Raw genomic sequence first — 24,178 nt, 5'->3', positions numbered from 1 at the left:
AATTTTTTTAATTTTTTGAAAATTCATAGATCATGTTCATCCTTTCTTCCCCTACTTAAACTTCTTCTGTATTTCTACCTCCTCTCAAATTCATGTTCTTTAATTATCATTGTTATACACACACACTCATTCATACATATATATGCAACCTACTGTGTCCAGTTAGTATTGCTTATATGTAGATGTGTTTAGAACTGATGATTTTGGATTGGATAACACACCAGGGAACTTGTCCCTAGAAGAAACTGATTCACCATCTCTCAATAGTCATTGATTGCCTATATCTCTCTAGAGATCAGATGCATTCCTTTCAGCTTTTAACTAGTTAATTTTGAAATATTTAACACTAGCAATGATATTACAGCATTTAGATCAAATCCTTAATGAAATTTGGAGACCACATGAGTAAAAATTTTAAGCATCTCAAGCATTTATATTTATTTGTTTCAAAGAAATTGTTAATATTACTCACCTTCTTGGAACCATTTCCCATTCTTTATATCAGTGACTTCATTTGGATCCGAATAATTTTCCTCAATAGTAGGCTGTATGTGTTTAGAAATAAGGTACTTATTAACTCCTGACATGTCATAAAAGATGAGGCTAACTATGCAGGAAAAAAAAAGAATAATTACCTTCAATAAAGGATAGTTTTTAGGGGTATCTAAAAATGTCAAAAAGAAGAATAATAAATTTTTACATAAACCTGACATTGGCTATATACATTCATGTAGAATTCATGTGGAAATTAATCCTCATAAATGAAAATGGGTATTTTAATGTTAAAGTTTGGTGGGGTTTTAACATTATCATGTTTGACCAAGCCAAGATAAGAACAATTCAAAGACATCACCTGAAAAAATAGCACAATATCTAAAAATAAACTTAGAGTTTCCCAAAAATAAGAGCACAATCCAAAGTAATATAACACTGGTACAATAGTGATACAAACATTGTGGTGATAAGGAACAAACATCTGATTGAGATTCACAAGATGGAAGCCATGGCCAACACTGCTCAGGTGCAAGAATCTGAGACTCAATGGGGCAAGGACCTAAGGAAAACCAAATACTACTGTTCTGCTACAGAAACATAGCAATAAATTTATTCCTGACAACATTTGCTACACCCACACATCAGTGTCTTGTTCCACCACCATTAGAGAAGTTTCCTGCTGCAGTAGAGAAGAAATAATACAGGGATCTACAGTTGAACAATGTGTAGAGAGTAAGAAATCTTTGAGCACTCAATCCTAACTGGGTTATCTTCATCAAACCCCTCCCCTCAAGGTTCAGGGAACTACGTGGAAGAGGAGACAGAAAGATTGTTAGATTGATTATGGACTAGAGAAACCTCAGACAGGGCACTAAATGTACCAGTGTCACTTTAAGACCAGAAAACAGGAATTTCTTCCTGGAATAGTTTAACCAAGAATGAACCCAAATTTTAATTTTCAGCTTCTCTCCCTGACTTCCCTCTGTAATTTGTGATTACTGACATATCTGTAGTCTGTCTATTATGTGTAACTAACATGCCCTGTTGCTTACCTGTGGTGGTTTGAATGGGAATGGCCACTATAGACTCGTGTTTTGAATGCTTGGCACATAGGGAGTGGCACTATCGGGAGGTGTGGCCTTGTTGGAAAAAGTGTGTCAATGTGGGGGCAGGCTTTGAGGTCTCATATGCTCAAGCTACACTCATTATGACACAGAGTCTCTCCCTGTTGCCTGCCAATACAGCACCATATCTGACTGCACACTGATATATTTCCCTCCATGAATATAATGGGCTAAACCTCTGAACTGTAAGCCAGACCCAATTAAATATTTCCCTTTATAAGAGTCACCATGGTCTGGTCGCTTGGCTGGTTTTTAGTAACCTGTTCCCCATCCTGGATTACCTGGCCCAACCTCAACATAAGGGGAAGAGTTCAGTCCTACCTCAACTTGATGTGCCATTGTTTGTGCAAGCTCATGGGAGGCCTGTCTCTTTCTGAATGGAGATGGTGGAAAAGTAGATGAGGAGGGGAGTAAATAGAAGAGGGGAGGGAAAGAGAAAAGAGGGGGAGGGGAACTGGTAGGTATATGACATAATTTTTTTAATGTTCTTTAATTTAAAAAAAATAAATGAAGTTATACCACCAAAAAAAAAAAAAAAAAAAGAGTTGCCATGGTAATGGTGTCTCTTCACAGCAACAGAAAACCTAACTAACACATTGCCTGACCTGTGTGAGTATTGTTCCTATCTGATCACTCTCTCCCTGTTTCCTGTTTGTTGTGGTTATACCTAACAAAGGGCTTTGCTATGGATTCATTGAACAGCACAGGAAACTCTCAGTATGGTAAAGGAATGTGGAATACATTTTTATAGATGTCCTTAATAGTATTTTATAAGAGAATTTACTGTACTGACCTCAACTGACCCCCAAAAGCACTTGAAACCATACAGAGATGTTATTTATCTTTATCCACATGTTGTTTCAACATTTCTTGGTACAGGCTGGGTACACAGTAGGGCAGTAGATTGAATATATAGTCTCAAATGATCTCAAGGCATATTATTTACTAGCTGCAGGTTATGGCAAAATTTTACCCCCTTTTAAAGCATGAGGTATTTTTAGGAAAATATATCACCACAATAAAGACACATAAGATATACATGATTTGTCATCAACTTTAAACAAATTACCTTGAAGTAGCAAACAACTTTCTTGAAGCATTCAGATTAACAGTAAGAACTGCATTATTTACTTCAAATTTTCCAACAAAAATTTGGAAAATATGGACTAGTAATGAGCAGACTATTAGCACCTCAAACATTTTGAGATATTCCTCCCATGGAAATTAATATTACAAAATTTACCTGCTAAGAACGGTTGCACTGGAGTCATATCCCAGGCCTGCATTGGAACATATTCTTCCCTTATAATAGTAGGCTGTATGAATTTAGAAAAAAACATTTAATGGCTCTAGTGTAGATTATAGAATATGAAATTAATAATTAAGAATAAAATTAAAAGTAACTACCTTTGATTGAGGACATTCCTTAGAAAGTTCTGAAGTGTCAAAGAAACAATCGATTAAACACAAATATGACAATATTGGCTGTTCATATTTTTAAAAAGTTAATATGAAAATTATCATCATGGATAACTTGGTAGTGGCTATTTTATTTTGTTTTGATGAATTTTTATTTTGTTTATTTTAGACAACTAAGGATCGTGACAAAAATCCCATGAGCAAAATTAAACTATAGCTATAATTATACTTAAAATTATCCAAAATAATATGATTATGGTCCAGATGAATATAACTTAATAGGAAAGGCACATATTCCAATGTGAGATTTTTAACATATGGAAAGAAAACTAATCTGTGATCTCAGGAAGAAATCATGACTATGAGGTGGCATTTCATTTATTAAAGCAGATGCTTGAATGGGTCAGCATATATTTCTAATGAAACAATTTCAGAAAGATTCAAATAATACTATAACTTCATGTTCTATACATCATATTAGACTTTTTGTACCACCAGTCAGTCATAAAAATTCCAAGAGGCAAATGACTCATATATTATAGTTTTCACATTTGATAATTTGGGTATTCACATGTAGAATGACATTGCATAATGATTCTCCTCATCAGACACCCATGTAGACTACCATGTAGACATTCAGATTTCAATTTCTTTTTACAATATATGTGTCTTTTTTGGTAAATGCTTTTCAAAAGATATGTGAACCTAAACTACAAGGAAAGAGAAGATACAAGTGTGAATATACCTTAAAATGTATGTGTATACCAACAACTATAAAAATCGTTAACTAAAAATCACTTTGTGAGATATGATTGTTGAGCAAAAAACAAAGTTGTCACAAAAGAATTATAAAGTACTAATTTGCTACTTCTCAAATCAGAGCAGCACTTAATGTTAGAGATGTTACATATTCAATAAATAACTATATATGTCCTTTTTCACAATTATACTACTTGGTCACCATGGAAATAGACAAGAATTCCATTGATTAACAATCTTACAAAAGAAGCTATCATTTCAAAACAAGATGATGATTCTACATTTAAATTAATCTCTTCTGAATCCCTAAAATCATTGTAATCTGCATCTTTGATGCCTTACATTTATGGAGATTACTGAGTGTTGTAGTTCACCACATAACTCTCCTTGCCAATAATTCATACAATGGCAATAATTTCATTTTCATTTGAATCAACATATATCAAAGATTCCTGAGATGGTCTCTCAATAGCTCCTTATCATTAGCTCTAAATTTGCATGTTACTTTTTTTTCTTCCTGTGGTGCTTAGTTTTTAGTCAACATAAGACACAAGACAAAGTCATCTGAGAAGAGAGAACCTCAGTTGATAAGATATTGCCATTGGATTTGCCTTCAGACAAGCCTGTGGGACAGTTTCGTCACTAAGGATTTGATATAGTACATCCCAGCCCTACTGTGAGTAGAGCCATCTCTGGGGTATAGGATAAAACAAACTGAGTAAGTCAGGAGAAGCAAGTCAATAACCAGCAATCTTTCATGGCTTCTATTACAGTTCCTGCCTCCCTCAATGGACAGTGAACAGGAATGTATAAGACAAATAAACCCTTTCCTCCTCAAGTGGCTTGCGATCATGATGTTTATCACAACAATAAAAAGCAAAATAAGATACTTTCTGTCTTCCAGGATATTATTACATTCTTTTAGCAAATTTATCTTACAAGTTCCCTTCCTTTTCATTTGGTGTTGATAAACTTGTAGAAATTAAACCCTCAAACATGTTAAATATAGAATTGAGATTGGTAATCAAAAAAACTCATTGAATTACATTTTCTAAATGGCATTTCTATGTTCATTCTCAGAAATTATAATACTACTTAGGTTTTCTTAGATGTCTCAAACTAATAACCAAAAGATATTTCTCAACTTATTTAATGGGAAGTCTACACACACTGGCTGCTCATTGTATTTAGAACACCAACTGCACCACTAGACGCCTTCCTGGAAATGAAGAATTTCAGAAAAGTTGAACCAAAATTACTTCAAATGTTGTCCTCAACAGGCAGATCATGGAACTGTGAGAATCTCTAGCCAACATGTTTCTTCCAAAGTTCCTTTACTCTAACTTAACTCTAGTGTGATTTTTCCCACCATTTCTCCCAGTTGGAACCAGCATCCTAACCCTTGGAATGTTCTCTTTGAACCTCTTGATCAACACTCTTAATCAACCTGTTACTGAAGCTCCTTATTTGTGCTTTCTCTGATGCTATTTTAGGCTCATATGGTATTATATTGGGATTTAAGAACACTTTGGACAGACATTAACAATATATACAGCTGAGAACAGATGTCAATTACACACGATAGAGCACTGAAGAAGGATCTAATGTGACAAATCTTTTCATGCCTTCCCCAAAGTGAGGGAACAAGACTATAGGAACTCATCGTTCAACCTCTTACACACAATTCTGCATTAGCAGCTCACTTTATAATGTTTTCACATGAACAATCTCTTACCCATGATTTTGTATGAATCCCATGCCGCCCTCCTGCATGCTCCATTTCTTCATTCCCTTCATTTCCTCTCTACTCTTTCGATCTTTCTTAACCTGTCCCCACTCTTCGCCACCTCCACTTACTTCCTAACCTCCTTTAGGCATTAAACACCTCCCCCTTTTTGATATACTTCATTTAACCTGTTTTAAAACTTGTCAATGATATATAGATCACTGCAACTTAATATATCTTGTTACTCAGTAAATGTTTAAGAAGTAACTTTTCTTGTTTGGGGTATATATAACTCTTTGTGTCTAAAACAAATACTCTATCAATGGACTTTTTATTTAAGAGTCCTCACCTTTTTCCACACACGTCACGATTTTTTCTCCTCTTTGATCTTTAGCCATTGATAGATAACCAACATTCTGTGTGTGAACTTGCTTACAGATGTTCTGTTAAAATAAGCATTAGGAATCAGTTATATTTTCTAATCACTTTCCAGCAAAACCTGTTTTCTATTTTAAAATCTGTTAAATTTAAGAGAGAAGAAATTGGAGGGAAAGAAATGGGGTGTATATCATATTAATACATTATATATGTGTGCAATTTTTAAAGCTTAATTTAAAAATAAAAACTAGATATGTACTGAAAATGTATTATAACAAAGATGACTCAGCATGTTTTCCTTATATAAATTTGTGTTTACATACATATACATGCACATGTATGTACATAACAATATAAATAAAAAGAGGTTATCAGTTTGAGAATGGGGAGTCATGGGATGGGTTTGAAAGAGGGTCTCTGGGGAAAGGAGGATGGGAATTGATGCAATTCTATTTCAATTAAAAACATATTTCAAAAAATGATATATAGAGCCATCAAACAAATCTCCTAAAGCTGATAAACACATTAACAAAAGTCCTAGGATTCAAATTTAACATACAAAAATTAGTAGCCTTCAAATGGTGAAGATATCAAGAAAGAAATAAAAAAAAAACAGTCCCTTCATAAGAGGTTTTTTTTTTTTATCTTGAAAATGTATTCTCTGAGCTCTTGTTTCTGTTCACACTGTCATTCCAATCATAAATTTAAATAAGACACATCAATCTTTTCCCACCCCTGCCTCTTCAGGATAGCCTACCAGAATGCGCCATCACATCTGAATACATCAATCTTCTCTATCTTGACATCAAAGGTATTCATTATATGAAGTTAATGTTTACTGGTTCTATTTTTGCTTTGTCATAATTTTATATGTTGAGAGCCCAATTGCCAAGTTCTTAGCTGATAATCAGTAATTGAAATTATTCAAGGTGATACAAGTAAAGTTTCTGCTGTGAGGCCTGAAACACTAATATACTCAAATGGCATATGCTTTTCAATACTTTTCTCCAAACTAAAAATCTAAACACTGACATGAAACTCATAAACATTTTGCATTCTTTAGCCATGATACATCATAGTATCCAGCAAAGTCACTGGATACATGTTTAGTATAGTTTCTGACTCCCTTTATTGAAATATGATAAGTTTAAAGGTTACTGTGTAGAGAATAGCACCACTGTTCATAACGGAAAATACCTTCTCTTTATAGGCAGTGAAACAACTGTGTATACCTGTGTTGTCTCCCACAACAGAGATACTACTGTGAACCAAATGTGTAAAACTTACACATTGATAGTACTAACTAGTCATAGGAAACCTCAATTTTTTAGTTACTAGGAATAATAGCCCTTTCTAATACATCAAATTTTGGGGTGATCCCTTGAAATCATTCAAACTTTAAAGTGCTTAGTTATAAGTCTCAAATTTAATATAGTCTTTAAGTAAGCAAGTAGGCTATAAAAATGGAAGACAACATTAAAATGAATTTTTTTTCATAGATATCCAAGGATTAGGGTTATCTGTTACTTTTAAATTATAAAAAAATTCTGTATTCTGTTAGTAAATGGTGCTAAAATTAAATATTAAGTCATGATCTATTGACTCTAGACCAGTTTGAAAGGTAACTTTCTCTGACACATTTTACATTATTTTACAATGAGAAACATCAGTTTGTAATTCAAATTTAAATACTTAAATACCAGTGATGGATTCTTTTCAAAGTCACTATGACTATCTGGTTCTTCCTCTGATGTCAATTTTATATCTGGTCCTCCTGACAAGTCCATATATGCAATTAAAATAAACCAAGAAAACATTTAAATAATATGATCATAATTATTCTACATGCAGAAAAATTAAACATTAATAATAACACTAATTAGACTTCTAATTTTCCAATTAGAATCTTCAAATTGATTTACTCTTCAACAGGGTAACTGCTGACTTATTTAACTATCAAAAGCTTTTGTGCATTAGTTAGATAACAGTCAAGTGTATCATGTACACAACATACACACATCTCAAAGAGTCAGTAACAATCACTCCACTAAATGCCAATGAACTCACCATTGGAACCAAATTGAAAATATATATGGAAACATTTACAGTAACCCCATACACTTTTCTTCATTGAGTCACAATTCATAATCTATTGTGCATTTTCCTCTTGGATTACTTATTTGGCATAATTACAGAACTTATGTCAAGTAAACCTGACTGGTTATAGACGACACTGATTTTTAGTTGCTCTGAGGTGCAGTTAACTACACTATTCCCCCAGGCTAAATGCTCAGTGTCATAGGCTGTCTCTTACATTTGTTTCCCATGGCATTCCCCTTGGTACTTTTGCTCATTTTTCCTTTGTATCTTTATCATTTCCATTGTAAATTATTTCTTTATATGTCGATTCATTTTGCTCCTGGGATACATTGGTGTTCTTGTTCATTATTTTTTCATGAACAGCAATAATTACTATATTGAACAATTAATTATCATGATCCTGAAAACTGTAAGTTAAAAGAGCTGAGTGGATTTATTTTACCTAATGCCTGATCTCACAGTTAAAGAATGATTTATGCAGACACTGGAACAACAAACAGCAAAAGAGTGGCATACTGAAAGTGGGGAATGAGCTGGTGTAGCAACATGGTGAGTGGATAACATCATCATCACTATAAACATCAGAGAAGTGAGTAAACAAAGAACGGCTCAATGCAGAGATTTGGGTGGAAGTTATATTAGGAAAACACATGTAATTACAAGAGACTTGAACACTGATATTTTTCAAATTGGTCTGTGTTATCATTTGATATGGGCATGGAGCACCCTACTATAGCAGTGTGAGGGAGCCTTGAGTAAGTGGGTGGAAATGACTTAGCAGAAGGCAACAGTGTAAATTTAAGCTGAAGCAGCCCCAGACTGAGTAGAAGTTTCCTGACAATTTTGAGTTATAAAATTACCAGTTCCTGGTAAAGAACAAATTGTATTAAGTGAATAGACTTACAAGCATTGTTCCATGGAGAGTTAGATGTTGCTCATTAACTGACAAAGGGTATGAAGGGATAAAAAAATGAACAGCCTACTCTGTGTAAAATGCTTTTGTTAACTTTGTCATTTTCTGAGAACATTATCTGATGCTGAAGGAACCCATGAGTATGTTGAGACATAAAAATGTAGAAACAATTAATTCAAGTGGCTTCTCCAAACCAGTCTCTTCAACTTGTAAATGTCTTCTGTAAAATCTATGCCAACAATAACACTGTGTTATTTAGAACAATTCCTGCAATCTCATCCAATCTTGGAAGGTGGGAATAGGAATGAGAAGTCTGAAAATCCATATGGATTTGTAATATTTAGAGTACGTCTTTCCAGATTAACTGACTGGTAGTGCAAAATGTACATGATTGTATAATCCGTACTTCCTTCATCTCTGCTGTTTTATCTAGAACAGAATCATTCATTCCATTGATATCCTGAAAAGGGCTTGAAGGAACAATTGAACATTAACTATATATATCACTTAGTGTGATGTAAATTATTCAAAATGAAAACATAAAAGCTATTACCATCAAGAGTCGATATTCCTTCAAAGATTCTAAAAAAGCCGAAGAGATAGTCAATGGTGATAAATAATCAACTGTGGATTCATGCAGAATTAGAATGAAACTCAACCCCTCTGGCCTCCTTTGTAAATGATGTTTACATTTGTGCTTTTCAGGTTTTGAATTTGCTTATTTTGCTTTTGTGTCTAGTTGGGATCGTAACATACACAAAAAAAATACACTGAAGAAAAAGTTAAATCCAGTTTTAATTAAACTTGCCCAGATTTTTAAAATGAGATTATTATGCAATGAATATAGCAGGGAAAGGGATCCCTAATCAGAGGAGCAAATGATGACCCTGAGTTCTTATCAACTAAACAACTATTGTAGAATAGAACAGTATATAATGTAAAAGACTTCTGAGCCATGCTTGTTGGGATTTGTTTGTCTTTTTGTTTGTTTTTTGTTTTGTTTTGTCAATATAAACTAGAGTCACCAGGGAAGAGGGAACCTAAATAGCTGAATTGCCTCCATAAGATTGGGTTGTGGTCATGCCTGTTGTGAATTTTCTTAATTGGTGACTGGTGTGGGAGGTCCTAGCCCACTGTGGATGGTGCTACCCTTGGGCAGATAGTCCTGGGTTGTATAAGAAAGCAAACTGAACAGGTCATGAGGAACAAGGCAGTAAGCAGTATGTTTCTCCATGTTTCTCCATGATTTCTGCTTGGTTAATACCACCTCCAGGTGGTTAACACCATTCTGATTCCAATAATGTATGCAGGCACACAACAGTGTAATAAGATTTAAATGAAAACAGTCTGATAGCATCGAAATTGAGTCCTTTGAAGTCTCCTCAGCATGTACTTTTATGCCTTCTAGACAATTTCTCTCTTATCTAGACCATCTTTCTTAACAAAGCACCTGTGTGTCTTATTTCAATTTTATGCTAGTTCATTGATTATTATGACTACTTCTTTCATCTTTGTTTAGCAAGAATATCTAATAACTAAAGAATTGTATTTTATAACCATATAGAGTCCCCCCCCACTGACTTACTATCCTAAGAATCATGTAGAATTATTCAGTTTCCATACATATTTGTTTATTTCTGGATAAGAACAAACTCATAAGTAACGGCAAAATACACACCTTATTTTGGGCCTATTATGCTTTCCACAATAATTATCTCTACAGATTTAATCTAAGTTTCTGTCCTCACTACTCATCATACACTGTGACTTCCTGCAGCATCTGCACCAACTGAAAACTAATCACAAATGCAAAACCCATTTATGACTCATCAGAGTGTATCTTTAGCAAGGCCAAAATAGATGATTCATCAAAGTTTGACAAGTGGTGGTCAACACAGTTCTGTCCCAAATACTTATCTATTTGGAACCTACTCTAAGAATTTACACTGTCATCACCCCAACTGAGATCATATAAGCAGTCACAAACTTTATAATGGACTTTTAATCTAATCCCATGAGTTTCTTATTTCCAATCTTTGAATTTTCACTTACAGAGCACAACCTGCTGAAGTGGTGGTGCTTACAAATGGACAAAAATATAAACATTTACAGTGGGTCAACTGTTATAGTTACATTGTCCTTTGGTAATAAGATGTAGGTTTGAAAACCCAAGTATTTAAATCCTTGATGGGTTCTCACCAATGAAAAATGCAGGAAAAGTGGGATACTTTGTTCTAGTTTTAGATAATCTTGAATTCTAGGCACTCAAGTCACATGTTCCTCCCAAGTTAAATACATTAGTTTTCTTTGTTGCACAACTTTTTTATTTTCTCAATTTAATTATTAACTTGGCACAACCCAGAATTACATGGGAGGGTACTCTCAATGTGAACATTGTCCTTCATGCCTCTAGGCATTTATCTTCATCACAGACCAGAGGAAAACTAGGACACTGACCCTTTGCTTCATATACTAATCCTTTACTTCATACACCTGACATGCTTTACTTATACCCTATCGTCACTATTTTTCTCATTCCCCATGTTTCTCACCTCTTTATAACTTATTAGCATATCATTGGTAGTAGGAACCTAGAAATATAATATAATTCACAATTCATCATCATCCTTAGTGATACTCTCAAACTGTCATTAAAACTTCAGCCTCCTGTCATAAACAAGCATCACACCAAATGTCTTTTTCATAAAATGTACTTCCTACCTGTTGCTTGTCCACTTGTCTTTTCTCTTCTTGAATCTGCTGCCACAGAAGCATTGCCAGATATATTTGGAACATCCTCATAGATTCTCTGTTATAATAAGTAGAGATCATGAGTTGTGCAAAGTCTACCCAATCCATTTCATGAAGGTGCCAAATTTCATATTTTAAAAATCACATACAGTTGAATAAAAAGAAGCACTATGAAAAACTAAAATATTTAGAAGCAGAACCTTATACATGCTCTTCCAATCCATTCTAACTTTTATCTTCATGTGGTCATTGACTATGTAAGCAGCATGGAAGGCCAAAAGAACATAAAGTAGACAATAACAGATTCGTTATATATTTTAGTCAGGAATTTAGTTTTGTATATCAAAGTCTGCATTCTCCACAAAAATAGAGAATTTTTTCAAAAAATACATAGTTAAACAACTTCTCATAAATGCACTTGATATAACACAACATTGAATATCCAGGGTACTTAAGATGGTAGCAGGAGTTCTTGTCCCTTTCCCTTCTTCAGGCAATTGGGAGCACAGGGGTAGAGGGGGAGAAGGGGAGAAGAGAAGCGGGGAGGAGAACAAGAGGGATCAGAAAGACTGAGACAGGGGGAATAGAGGAGAGCAAGAAAAGAGTTACCTTAATAGAGAGAGCCAGTATAGGTCTAAAGAGAAATCTGGCACTAGGGAAATGTTCAGAGATCCACAAAGATGAGCCCAAGTAAGAATCTAGGCAGGAGTGGAGAGGCCGCCTGTGATGATCATCCAGTAGCTGATAGAAGCAGAAGCAAATACCCACAGCTAAGCACTGAGCCATACACCTTGGGAATCCAGTTGTAGAGAGAGAGAAGAGATGAGCAAAAGAAGTCAAGATCACATTGGAGAAACCTATAGAACCATCTGACCTCACCTAGTGAGAGCACAGGTACCCCAGTCTCAAAGCAGGGGAACCAGCATTGAACTGAACCAAACCTTCTGAATGTGGGTACCAGTTAGGAGGCCTGGGCAGTCTATGGGTGCTCTAACAGTGGAACTAGTATGTATCCCTAGTGCACAAATGGACTTTGGGAGTCCATTCCCTATGGAGGGATGCTATTTCAGCCCAGATACACAAAGGAAGGCCTAGGCCCTCCCCTAAATGATGTGGGGGTTGGTAGAGGACATGGGAAGGTGGGAGGGAGAGGGAACGGGGAATTGATATGTAGCATGATTGTTTCTAAATAAAAAAAAATGGCAGCAGGTGTTTTACAATCAGACATAGCATGTGTCACAAAGGATTGTTAGCACAATCAGAACTGTACATAAGATGAAATTTCTTAAATTAAGGGTAAAAGTCTGTGTTTTGGTGGTAGTTCTGTTGTTGTTATAATTGCTTATTGACTGGAGAAAATGGTTTTAAAATGACAAATTGGGGAGCAGATGCAAGATGGCACATTGGAAGCCACAACAATGAGACAGGATGGACAAAGTGATGAAAAAGCTACCAGCAGAGAAATGAGCAAAGTATAGAAAACAGGAATAAAACTAGCTAGCTAAGGCTTTCTCTACAAAGAAGCCCAAGTGCACCCCAAAATACACCAATATGCTCATGCTGAGGCACATCTCACCAAAGGAAGCATATCCAAGAACTCCAGTCTTCCATCACCACAAAATCCAGACAGCAAGGCAGTTTATATTGCTAGAAACCTAAACTGAAGGTGAAAATTCAGCTCTCACAGAGGGAGAAGTGGAGAGAAACCAATCAATGAAAACGCCGTATAAATACAAAAATGAATTTCATTCAACCATAAAGAAAAGAAAGTCATGAAGTTTGCAAGAAAATAAATTTATTTGAAAGTTATTATGTTAAGTGAGGAGACCCATACTCAAAAAAGACAAATGTCAGATATGCTTTCATAAGCAAATCTTGGCATCTAATAATTAGACCTGAGTATTCTGCAAGGGTATAGGCAAAGTTTATGAAGCTAGGAAGAGGACCTCAGGATGGGGCGGAGCTTTACGGAAAGGACATGGGAAAGGTAATAGAATATATGAGAAAGCAAACAGGGGGACTATTGAGGATGGGAGGGTATGATCTGAGGTGAGAGTGAGTGAGAGATCAGCCTGAGCTACATATGAAAACACCATAATGAAACCTCTTACTCTATATGCTAATTTTAAAACACTTAAAGAACAAATTTGCAAAACAAAATTCTCTATAGAATGGCTAAACAATGTTGTACAAATGCTACATACTGCTATACAGCCTTTTGCAATGAAGGAGAACTTCCAACACAATGATGCTGAGTTTTAAGGGACTGAATGCACAACTCCCTTAGTTGCACATCTCTACATATGTTCTACAAGAGTAAAGGGATTATTGTGAAGATTATCCCATGCCCTGCTTCCTGGTTATGGAAGGTAAAAGCCAACTAAAGAAAAGATATGATACATGCTCCTCCTGCCCAGATAGTCATCTTGATTAGATCTCATTTGATTGCTCTTATCTCTACCATTTCATTAGAAGTTACTACTCACACAGAAAAATCTTCCCAAAACTTAAAATTGCACCGCTGCCCTCAACCCTACCCAAACTACAAACTACAAACCCCTTCAAATGCTGTGTAAATTGTTATTTTTCTCATTTGATTCTTATGTAGTGATTTAAAAGAGCTTGCTGGGTATTCTTTATCTATTCTCATTGGAAAATAGGACACCTAGGACATTTGGTGTTTAAATACCTAGCTGATCCTCAATAACAAGAATTATTCAGTATTGTCTTGGTTAGAGTGACTGTTGTTGTCATGAAACACCAGGACCAAAGCAACTTCATGATGGACTTATTACTACTACATTGCTAATACTTACACAGACACAAACTTAAGAGTAAACGTTGTGGTTCTTACTAGATAAAAAATATATATGGACAGTATTTGTTATATGCTGCTTATAGGGTTGATAAACACAGGGAAAATTGTTTGTCTAAGGATAAATGTTAGCCGTATGTTCTATAAGATGGCAAAATATTCTTTAAGACACTAAGTATTAAATTATAAGCCATCAATTCTTCTTTGTCTGAACTATAATTTCCTTTAGTCCATCCATGCAACATTTGTTGGTTTTATGTTTCAAGACAGGGTTTCCCTTTGTAACAGGACTGGTTGACATGGAACTCACTCAGTAGACCAGGCTAGCCTTGAACTCACATAGCTACACCTGCCTCTGCCTCCCAAGTTCTGGGATTAAAGGTATGCACCACCACCACCTGGTTCATGCAACATTCTTGAACAACAAAAACTTTTATACCAGAAACTCAATTTATATTTACATACCAATGACTGGATATTTCTCCTGTCATCCAGTTCATTGTGATCTTCCTCTGATGTTACTTCTAAGTCTGGCTCTACTATTAAATATATTTAAACAATATTAGTACACTGTACATAAAACAATAGTCTTTATAGAAATAGATGGAAGTACCTTAAAATTTGTGTTCATAAGAATTGCATTTTGGATTTTCCCAATTAATTTGTATGCAGCTTAACAATTAGCTAAATAAGCAGTTCTTAAAGTGTTGCTTCCATTCACCTTCAGTATTTGGAGCAACTAGAGTCTGAACAATTCTAGATGTAAAAAGCATTTTTGTGATTCACCCACACATTCAACTTAAAAATATCACAGAAATAAATAAAACACATGTGAGTTTTTCATACTATTAGCTTTTAAATAACCCACTATTTTCTAAACAAAATTTCCATCATTCTTCACACCTTTGTCTCTGCCACCTTGTCCCTTATATTCAACTTAATTTCTGTCCACTATTCTTATAGTTTTGTTTCATGTTTTCATACTTAGTTTGTCATATAAAGTACTGAGTTCTGACTCTTCCCACATAAATACATAAGTCTTTTCTTGGGTCTGATTATTTTATTGATTTTTTTTCAACTTTATCTTTACCATCAGACCTGCAAATTGTTTACTTACATGTTTATTCCTTTTCATCTACCCTGGAGGGAACTATCTTTTAAGTCATTCCAGTGTAAACAGCCTTTATTTGATTTTACTCAATAGTATTTATTGTATTCTTATTAGGTGCTGATACCCTATATAAAGGAATATAAATAATGGGTATATGGAGAGCTTTTTCTGAACATAATACCTGTTTGATACTTAAAATATGAGATTAGTCAGACATCAGTAAAGAAAGTACAAGCACATGAAAGGAAGAAACGAGAGAAGTACTGTGTTTAATAGGAATCTATCTAAAAGCAGACTGTGAGAAATCATACTACCAGCTGTCTAGTAATTTCACAGGAAATGGAAGACTGAAGGATGTCTAAGGATGCAAGGTGGGACACATGTCATGAAAAGACTTTTCTGGACACTTTCATTTCAAAATGTTAGCATCTAACATTTTCAATAAGACAAGTCATCAACTTGATTGGAGGATGAATGTGCACAATACATGCATAAATGGAGGTAGAATTTTCATAAGAAGTTACAGGGGCAAGATGAACACTATTCAGACCATAACTGGTGGAATGTTTCTAGGAATAAATTTATCAGTGTGCGATGTCAACCAAATTTTGCTAAACGAAATAATTTATAAATAGGTTTGCATCATTGGAAAAATAGACTTGTCATTTGAGAAAACTATAAAATGAATGATGTTTAAGTTGCTTGTGTTTGCCATTTTTCTGGTGCACATCTTACTATAGTGAAGGTGCTTGGGTTGCTGTTTGTTTTGAATGAACTGATTCTTTAATCTGCTAAACTCATCAAACAGTAACATCATAGTAGGGTATTGACTTCTGGGTAAATTACGGGAATAGTGTCTGTGAAGCAATTGTATGGGTATGTGATGTTGCATGTAGAGATGGGTGCCATTACAGAGCAAATGACATCTATCAAACACAGTCTTAAGCTGCCACGTAGCTCTTTTTAGTAAAATGCAATTCCTACCTTTCTCTTGTCTGTTTGTATTAATTTTTCCCATTTCATATCCTGCATCAGGTAAATGGCCAACACTCATCTGCGGAAGATGCTCCAAGACACTCTGTTTTAAAAAATAAATGTCAATAAGTTATATAAATATCTCCTTGCTGCCCTCGAAGATGTCTGACTTTCCAGCTCCAAAAGCAATTAAACCAGAAAATAAAGAGTAAGCTGTACAGTAAAAGACTTAATGGGGGATGTTGTATATGTTATTTATATTAATTTAATCCCTTTCTGTCATATGTTTGCTGAACATATAAACAGATCATGGAAGGTCAGGAGAAACAAATGTGTGTACCCAATAATGACTGGTCTGCATATTCTAATAAGAATTAACTTCTAAATAGCTAACTCTACTTTGTATTTCCTACAAAAAGGAGAATTCTAAAATATACATATTTAGACAAATTTTGTTGAAAAATAAAAACACTTGCTATAGTACAACATTTAACATTTAGAATACTCCTACAATAACAAAAACTGTCTTAGAGACAGAAGAAGACATTTTTCTGTAAAAAGAATTCCTAGCCTTGTCGTGCTTGGCATGACAACTAAACAAGTTGTTTGGTACATGTGAACAATTCTTAAATCATACATGTTTTATATAAAATGTTTACTGGTAGAAAAAATGCTTAAATGAGTGGTAAGTTAGAAAATTTCTATTTATGTTATATTTAAACAATAGAATGAAAATATCAGATGTAATAGCATAATGAAGAAATCACAAAAAGCATAGTAAGCCTTAGTAAGAACAGGATAATAAGACTGTGAGTGTATGTATGTCCATATACATGTACACGAATGTGTGTAAATATAACAACAAAATTTAAAGAAGGGGCATGAAATGAGAGGAAGTATGAGTGGGCACAGGATGAGCTGGTTGGGGTAGAAGGAGGGGTGGAAATGATATAAATGTTATTAACTCACATAAGGCCTCCTAAACACAATTTAAAATGTACATTTAAAAGGGTATGTCTCTTTACTTGCAGTTGATGTGATGTTTATACCTAAAAGGACCCAAAGGCTCCACAAGAAAACTCCTACTGCTGATAAATACATTCTGAGAAGTACCAGAATACAAAACTAAATCAACAGTCTTCCTATACATGACAAACGGAAAAAGAAATTTAAAAAAAGGATATAAACTTGAAAAGAAGTAAGAAGGAGATATATAGGAGGTCTTGAAGGAAAAGAAGGGAAGGGGGAAATTTGTAATTATAATTTCAAAAATAAAACAATTAGTCAAGAAAATGGTGCCATTCACAGCAACATGTATACACATATATGAATCAATTTAACTGATGAAGCAAAAGATTTGTACAATGAAAACTTCAAATTACTTAAAAATAAATTGAAGAAGATGCCATGCTCATGGATTGGTAGGATTAATGTTGTGAAATGACTGTCTTACCAAAAGCAATCTGTAAATTGAACACAATCCCTGTTTGTATTCCAACACAACTATTCAGAAAATCGAAAAATAAAATTTAAATTTCATATGTAAATACAAAACACCAAGAATAGACAAAACAATCTTAAACAACAAAGAGTGGGAGACAATACTGTCCCAGGTTTCAAGTTCTGCCTCAAACTATAATAATAAAAACAGCATAGTACTAGAACAAAAACTGACTCATTCACCAAAGTTTTAATGTTGCAAAGCAATATTAAAACCACCAGGCAGAATCCATGGCTAGATAAACCACAGGCCCTAGAAAGAACCTAGAGTTATTATGTTGCTAAATAGACATAGTAATCAAACTAACTTCTAATGACTTGTTGATACATTTAAATATCAATGCATCTCTTAACTCTCATCCAAGAGATAAATACAAGTGATTAACACAGAGATTCACAACTGGCCAAATTCCAGAGATTGCAAAATACTCACTGGTAAATAGAGTATATGTATACACTACCATACCTCCGTATCCAAGGCTCAAGGATCATTACAGAAGTAGTGGCTGACTACAAGGAAACAGTGTCTTCTGGATACCACGAGGACAACTGCACTTATGAACTCCAGCATGCACAAGACTGTGCAAGTCTAAGACAAACCAAATCCCAGCATGAAGAGTGAAATTGGGCATATCACCCCAGCCATGGAGCTCTAAACAACTGTTAAATGCTAGGTGATGAAGAAGGGTCTGTTTACTCAAAGTGTAGTTCCTAGAAAGTCTACCAGAACCTAGTGGGTGACCACACATCTAAGAACACCTGGGTAGCACACTGCATGGTTTAAGGAATAACTACAGAATACAGTAAATCGTTGTGAAATCTCAGAGATGATTTCTTAGGTATCTAGAAAATGTACAGAGAAACTGTGCTTGGGAGTGACAGGTGGCTTTGTACTTCTCATGGTAAAGGCTCTTATTTAAAATGACAATGCATTGATTCCTAAGTACTGGAAGTTGTTAGTTGTTAACAGACTTTGAGACTAGATGAGTCAAAATTATGAAACTTCTTGATTTTCTATAATTACTGACAACTGAGAGGTAATCAGACTTATTTGTGTGGCCTGGGAGGAGCGTCTCCAGTCCTTTTTTCCAGCTCCCTATGAGTTACCCTAGCATGCAGAAGCTGTGACTGCAACTTCTTCAAGGGAAAAAAAAGTTTTATAAAAAATGGCCAATATCAATCTGAATTCATTTTTTAAAATTTAATGTCTGGTTTTCTAACTTAGCTTAAAACTCAGTACACACATGGTTGCCATGGGACCTTGGTAATTGGTGCCTGAAAAATCTTATTTCTGAAGTTACATAACTACAACTTTATAACATATACCCATCTAGTTGTGCCTTTGCAACTGCTCCAAGCTATTTGTGAACCAAGCTTTCTGTTCTTCATTCTCTATTGAATGTATTAAAAAAAAAAAAAGCATGGTTAAGGGGGGGTGGGGGTTACACAAAATTAGGTGGGTAGGGAATTGGGGTGAATCTAGAAGGAGTTGGATAAATATGATCAAAACACATTGTGCAAGATTCTCAAACAACTTTTTTAAAGTTTAGCCATAAAATAGTATGGAGTTTAAGAATACTCTGAAGTTTTGTCTTGTGTTTGTTTTGAGGATTTCTCTGTGTAGCCCTGGCTATCTTAGAACTTGCTATGCTAAATTTTATAACAAGGGAAAATGTTTTCAACATTAAATATTCATTCTGTCAAGTAATCTAAAAATATGACTTCATGTGGCTAATACTATACAATCCTATGTGATATTTAAATTAGATATCTTCATACCAGTGGCTGATTATTTTCACTTTCATCAAACATATCTTCTTCCACTGACATCAATTCTAACTCTGGTTCTGTTGACAAGTACAATTATTTAATTAAAATGCATAGAATTCATATAAAGCAATAGTCTATATATAAAAAGGGCTATTTAAATGACTTTATATTGTTACTTTCCCGTAATAATTTCAATTATATATATATATATATGTGTGTGTATATATATATGTGTGTGTGTGTGTATGTTTATGTATATATTGAGCTGGATAGTTCTAGTTGTCTAAAGCAGTAGTTCTCAACCTGGAGATTACATATCCAATGTCTTGCACATCAGATATTTACTCATAGCCAGTAGAGAATAACGTACATCATAAAAATTTGCACATAAATTCATCCACTCATTCTAAACAAATAAAGCCCCAAGAAACAAATGTCCAAAGACCCTAGAAATGAATAAATTCGTAATGTGCATTAATTTTTATCTTATTTTACATTTTAAATAATCTCCTAAGCATTTTCATCTCAATACAATAGCTAACTCATACATCTTTTGTCTGTGACCACATGGTTTCTGACATGTGAAAATGTTTTCATCAACTACCAGAGAAATGTCTTCTTCCAAGTTTCAGACTAACACAAGGAGCTCCCTTGGCCACAGCTTTCCTTTGTCCATTTCAGTATTTCAGTGACTTTCACTGCAACTGTAAATTGTTCCTCCCATGTCTCTCCTTCATCCATGCACTACAGCTGTCAATCTTCTCCGTCACCCCTGTATAATCAGTTTTTCTTGATTTTACCCAATAATTATTTCTGTGTCCTGGTAGTAAATGCCATGAGGTTTTGGAGAATGGAAATAAAATATTAGGGATGGATTTTTCTAGAGTTAATGGGTGAGGTGAAACAGAAACAGGACTTTCCAGGAAAGAAAGAAAAACTGTTAAGTGCAACCAGGACACTTTTTAAAAGTCTCTTTGGCTTTGAAACCTGAAGTCAATTGTGTAACATTGTAACAAGCGATTTGTGGTTACTGATAGGATAAGTGACTGAATAACAGAACTCATTTCACAGAAACAAAAAAGCAAAGAAAGAAACACACTTTAGATCCAGACAGCAAACAGACTGGATCCCCCTAGTAGAAATTGCTTTTCTTGAGTTTTAGGGGGAAAAAAATACGTGCACACACTAATCTAAAACCTCCTAAGCAAAATGAGTCAGAGCCTCTCAAGTGCCTTGGATCACAGGTGATGGGAGATGCCATTATGTATATATGTTTCTCATACTGGTTTAATGAATAAAGCACTGTTGCCCAATAGGAAAGCTAGATAGGAGGGACTACGTGACAAGGAGGAAAGAGGAAGTAGTAGGGAGGAGCCAAGATGGAGAGTCAGGAGAAAGCAGTATGCCTGCCGGCTCCCCGGTAAGAGAAATACATAGATCAGCAGAAATGGGTTAATAATTAAACCAGAGCTAGCCAATAAGAAACAAGTAACCGGACCAACAGCATTGTATCAAATACAGAGTTTCTGTGTATTATTTGGGGCTGGCGCAGCGGCGGGACAAGACCGGTGGGCGGAGAAAACTGAACTCATTACACACAGGTGTGCAGGAGAGTACCCAGTTCTTCAAACAGCATTTTTAAAACTGCAGAAATCTCATGAATGTCATAATTACTCTGTAAATCATTATGACAGAGATCCCACTGAAATACAAAAGTGAAAACACCTCATTGAACTTATATTTAAAAGATTTCTTCTGGCACACATAAATGCTCTTTTTTTAAAAAAACATAACATTCATATTTATATCAAAACATATCACCAACTTGGGGGAAAAACAAAATTAGGATGGCAAAGTCTGCAAGCTTTTCATGCACTATTTCTGTCCATTCACTTTGTGTAACGTACCTGGTACGGATGGTAGCAGCTCTATTATTTCTATTCCTTCATTTGTAACAGATTCTCTTACTTCAGTGGCAGGCTAGATGTGTTTTCAAGCGGAATATTTAAATGTTACATATGTCACATAAGATATGTTTAACAATTCATGATAAAAAAAAATAAATAAAAGGCTTATTACCTTCAGGGACAAATCTTCCTCAACCCATGCTAAAAAGCAAAGGGAAATATGATCATTTCTATGCTGACTCAACACCAATCATATGCTCAAAAAGAATCAGGGCAGAACCAAATTCTCATTCTTAGCGTTCCAATCATTACTCTGTGATTTGAATATTTGCAGGGTTTTTACAGGCCTGGACAGCAACACAAATGAAACGTGCTAAACAAAAAATGTACCCATGAGGCTCATGAGATTGCTCAGTGGTTAACACTTCTTACTCTTCCAGAGGACCCAAGAGCAGTTCCTAGTGCCCACATTGGGTGGCTCACAATTGCCTGGGACTCTAGCTCCATGGGATCAAATGCCATTTGCTGACACCCTCACACACATGGCAGACATTCACACGGATGTGAACAGAAATTTAAAAATAAGTAGAATATACTCAGGGGTGGGGGGAATCTGCAAAATGTAATAAAAATATTAATTTTGTTATAACACCTATAATGTTTATCATTTCCCATATTACCATGGTGCGATGGTGTGTGTTAACTGTTCAAAGGACAGCTAAAGTATGTTAAATAAGACACATTCAGAGAGGCAAATGTCACATGTTTTACCTCCTGTGTAATATCTAGATTTGCATATGTATAAATGGCATAAAAGTACAGATGGTATTATTCTCAGAAGAGCAGGAAAAGAAGGAATGGGGCAGGAAAACAAATTTTAATGGGGAAAAACATGGGCACATTAAAAATGTCTTGTGAAAATGCCATGATTAAATAAATTCTTTTAACTTTGAATTAAAAATAATTGTAGGGGCTGGAGAGATAGTTCTGTGGTTAAGAGCACTGGCTGCTCAGCAAGGGACCTGAGTTCAATTCCCAGCACCCATGTGGTATCTATCTCACAACCATCTATAAATCCAGTTCCAGAGAACTCATGGCCTCTTCTGTCCACTACTGGTACTTTACTCACACAGACACATAAATAAGCAATATGATATTCTTCTACATTCAATTATGTATTATTATTGGTAACTGTTATCAATTCAATACACATCATTAGTACCTCATGATTATGGAGAGGTGAATGAATGATTGCAGTTTACTACATTTTAGTATTCCTTCAACCCAACACTTTTCGTAGGAGCAGCAATGACCTCGTCTTCTTTGGTTTGAATGCATATATATGGAAGTCATCTGAACTAAGTTCAGTTAATTCCAGTGTTGTCCAGAATTGTTCTTGCTCTTTCGCTTTTCCTTTTCCTCTCTCTCTCTCTCTCTCTCTCTCTCTCTCTCTCTCTCTCTCTCTCTCTCTCTGTGTGTGTGTGTGTGTGTGTGTGTGTGTGTGTGTGTGTGTGTGTGTATGTGTGTGTGTGTTTGAGGGGGGCATCCATGTATATGTATCTCAAGCTGGCATTGACCTCTCTGTGTAGCAGATAATAACCTTACACTCCTGCCTCTGTCTATGTACTTTAATAAGAGGCCTGTACCCAGTTTGTGAGGTGTTGCCTGGGATCTGGCAGCCCCAATCCTCCCTCTTTTTTTTTTTTTTTTTTTTTTTTTTTTTTTTTTTTTATTGATTCTTTGTGGATTTCACATCATTTATCTTGATTCTATTCATCTCCCCATTCCTTCCCATGTGCTCCCTACCCTTGAAACCTCCCCCTATCAGAATAAAAAAAAATTAAAAGGAAATTGCCATGGTGAAAGTGCAGCACACCCTTTATTTAGTTCATGCATCATTACTTGCAGGTGTTCAGGAGCCTCCCTCTCCTTTAAAAAGGAAACATCCTCTCTGGTCTTCGTACTTTCAAGTTTTCATTCGCTTTTCCTTACATACATGTAGCCCTTGATTGTAAGCATATCTTGAAATAGTCTTCCTAATTTAGTTTAGTGCCTTCAAGTAACGTTCTAAGTTTAATGTGCTTTGGAAAGTTGAGATGAAACACAGCTTATTGGCAGTTCACCTCACTCTGTTAAGTTACTGCCCATTAGAAGGAAAATGTATTGGGTTATTAGATCACTAATGCTCATGTTTTAAACAACCTCCTCCAAAATGACACTTTTACAAAGTAGAGAGCATACCTTCCATCTTTCTTTTTTCTGTATTCTCAAATATTTTGTCTGTAGCCACAGATGGATTAGAAGCGCAGTTCAGAGGAGCCCTCTCAGAGATGCTCTGGTAAAATTAATATTACAATTCACTGCATAAAATTTCCTTAATCACTTTAAGAACTATGTGAGCTGGTTATTTTTAAGCAATCATACAAGAAAAGGAA

At 35.1% G+C, this 24,178-nt stretch overlaps 1 protein-coding gene across 1 annotated transcript in view; it reads right to left on the bottom strand.

The window, feature by feature from the left end:
- The window catches only part of Potea (POTE ankyrin domain family member A), a 143,923-nt gene that overhangs the window by 102,403 nt on the left and 17,342 nt on the right, over positions 1–24,178 (bottom strand). Inside the window, exons 9-18 of the mRNA XM_051182086.1 lie at positions 23,985–24,078; positions 21,916–21,944; positions 21,744–21,816; positions 19,846–19,907; positions 16,576–16,669; positions 14,946–15,019; positions 11,636–11,723; positions 9,468–9,496; positions 5,873–5,966; positions 473–607 (exon numbers count right to left, since the gene is read on the bottom strand). Of these exons, the coding sequence (XP_051038043.1) occupies positions 473–607; positions 5,873–5,966; positions 9,468–9,496; positions 11,636–11,723; positions 14,946–15,019; positions 16,576–16,669; positions 19,846–19,907; positions 21,744–21,816; positions 21,916–21,944; positions 23,985–24,078 (772 nt within the window). The remainder of the gene's footprint in view (positions 1–472; positions 608–5,872; positions 5,967–9,467; positions 9,497–11,635; positions 11,724–14,945; positions 15,020–16,575; positions 16,670–19,845; positions 19,908–21,743; positions 21,817–21,915; positions 21,945–23,984; positions 24,079–24,178) is intronic.

This window comes from Phodopus roborovskii, unplaced genomic scaffold (assembly GCF_943737965.1).
Source record: "Phodopus roborovskii unplaced genomic scaffold, PHOROB, whole genome shotgun sequence".
Taxonomy (NCBI): Eukaryota; Metazoa; Chordata; class Mammalia; order Rodentia; family Cricetidae; genus Phodopus; species Phodopus roborovskii.
This window is presented reverse-complemented; position numbering and strand designations above follow the sequence as displayed.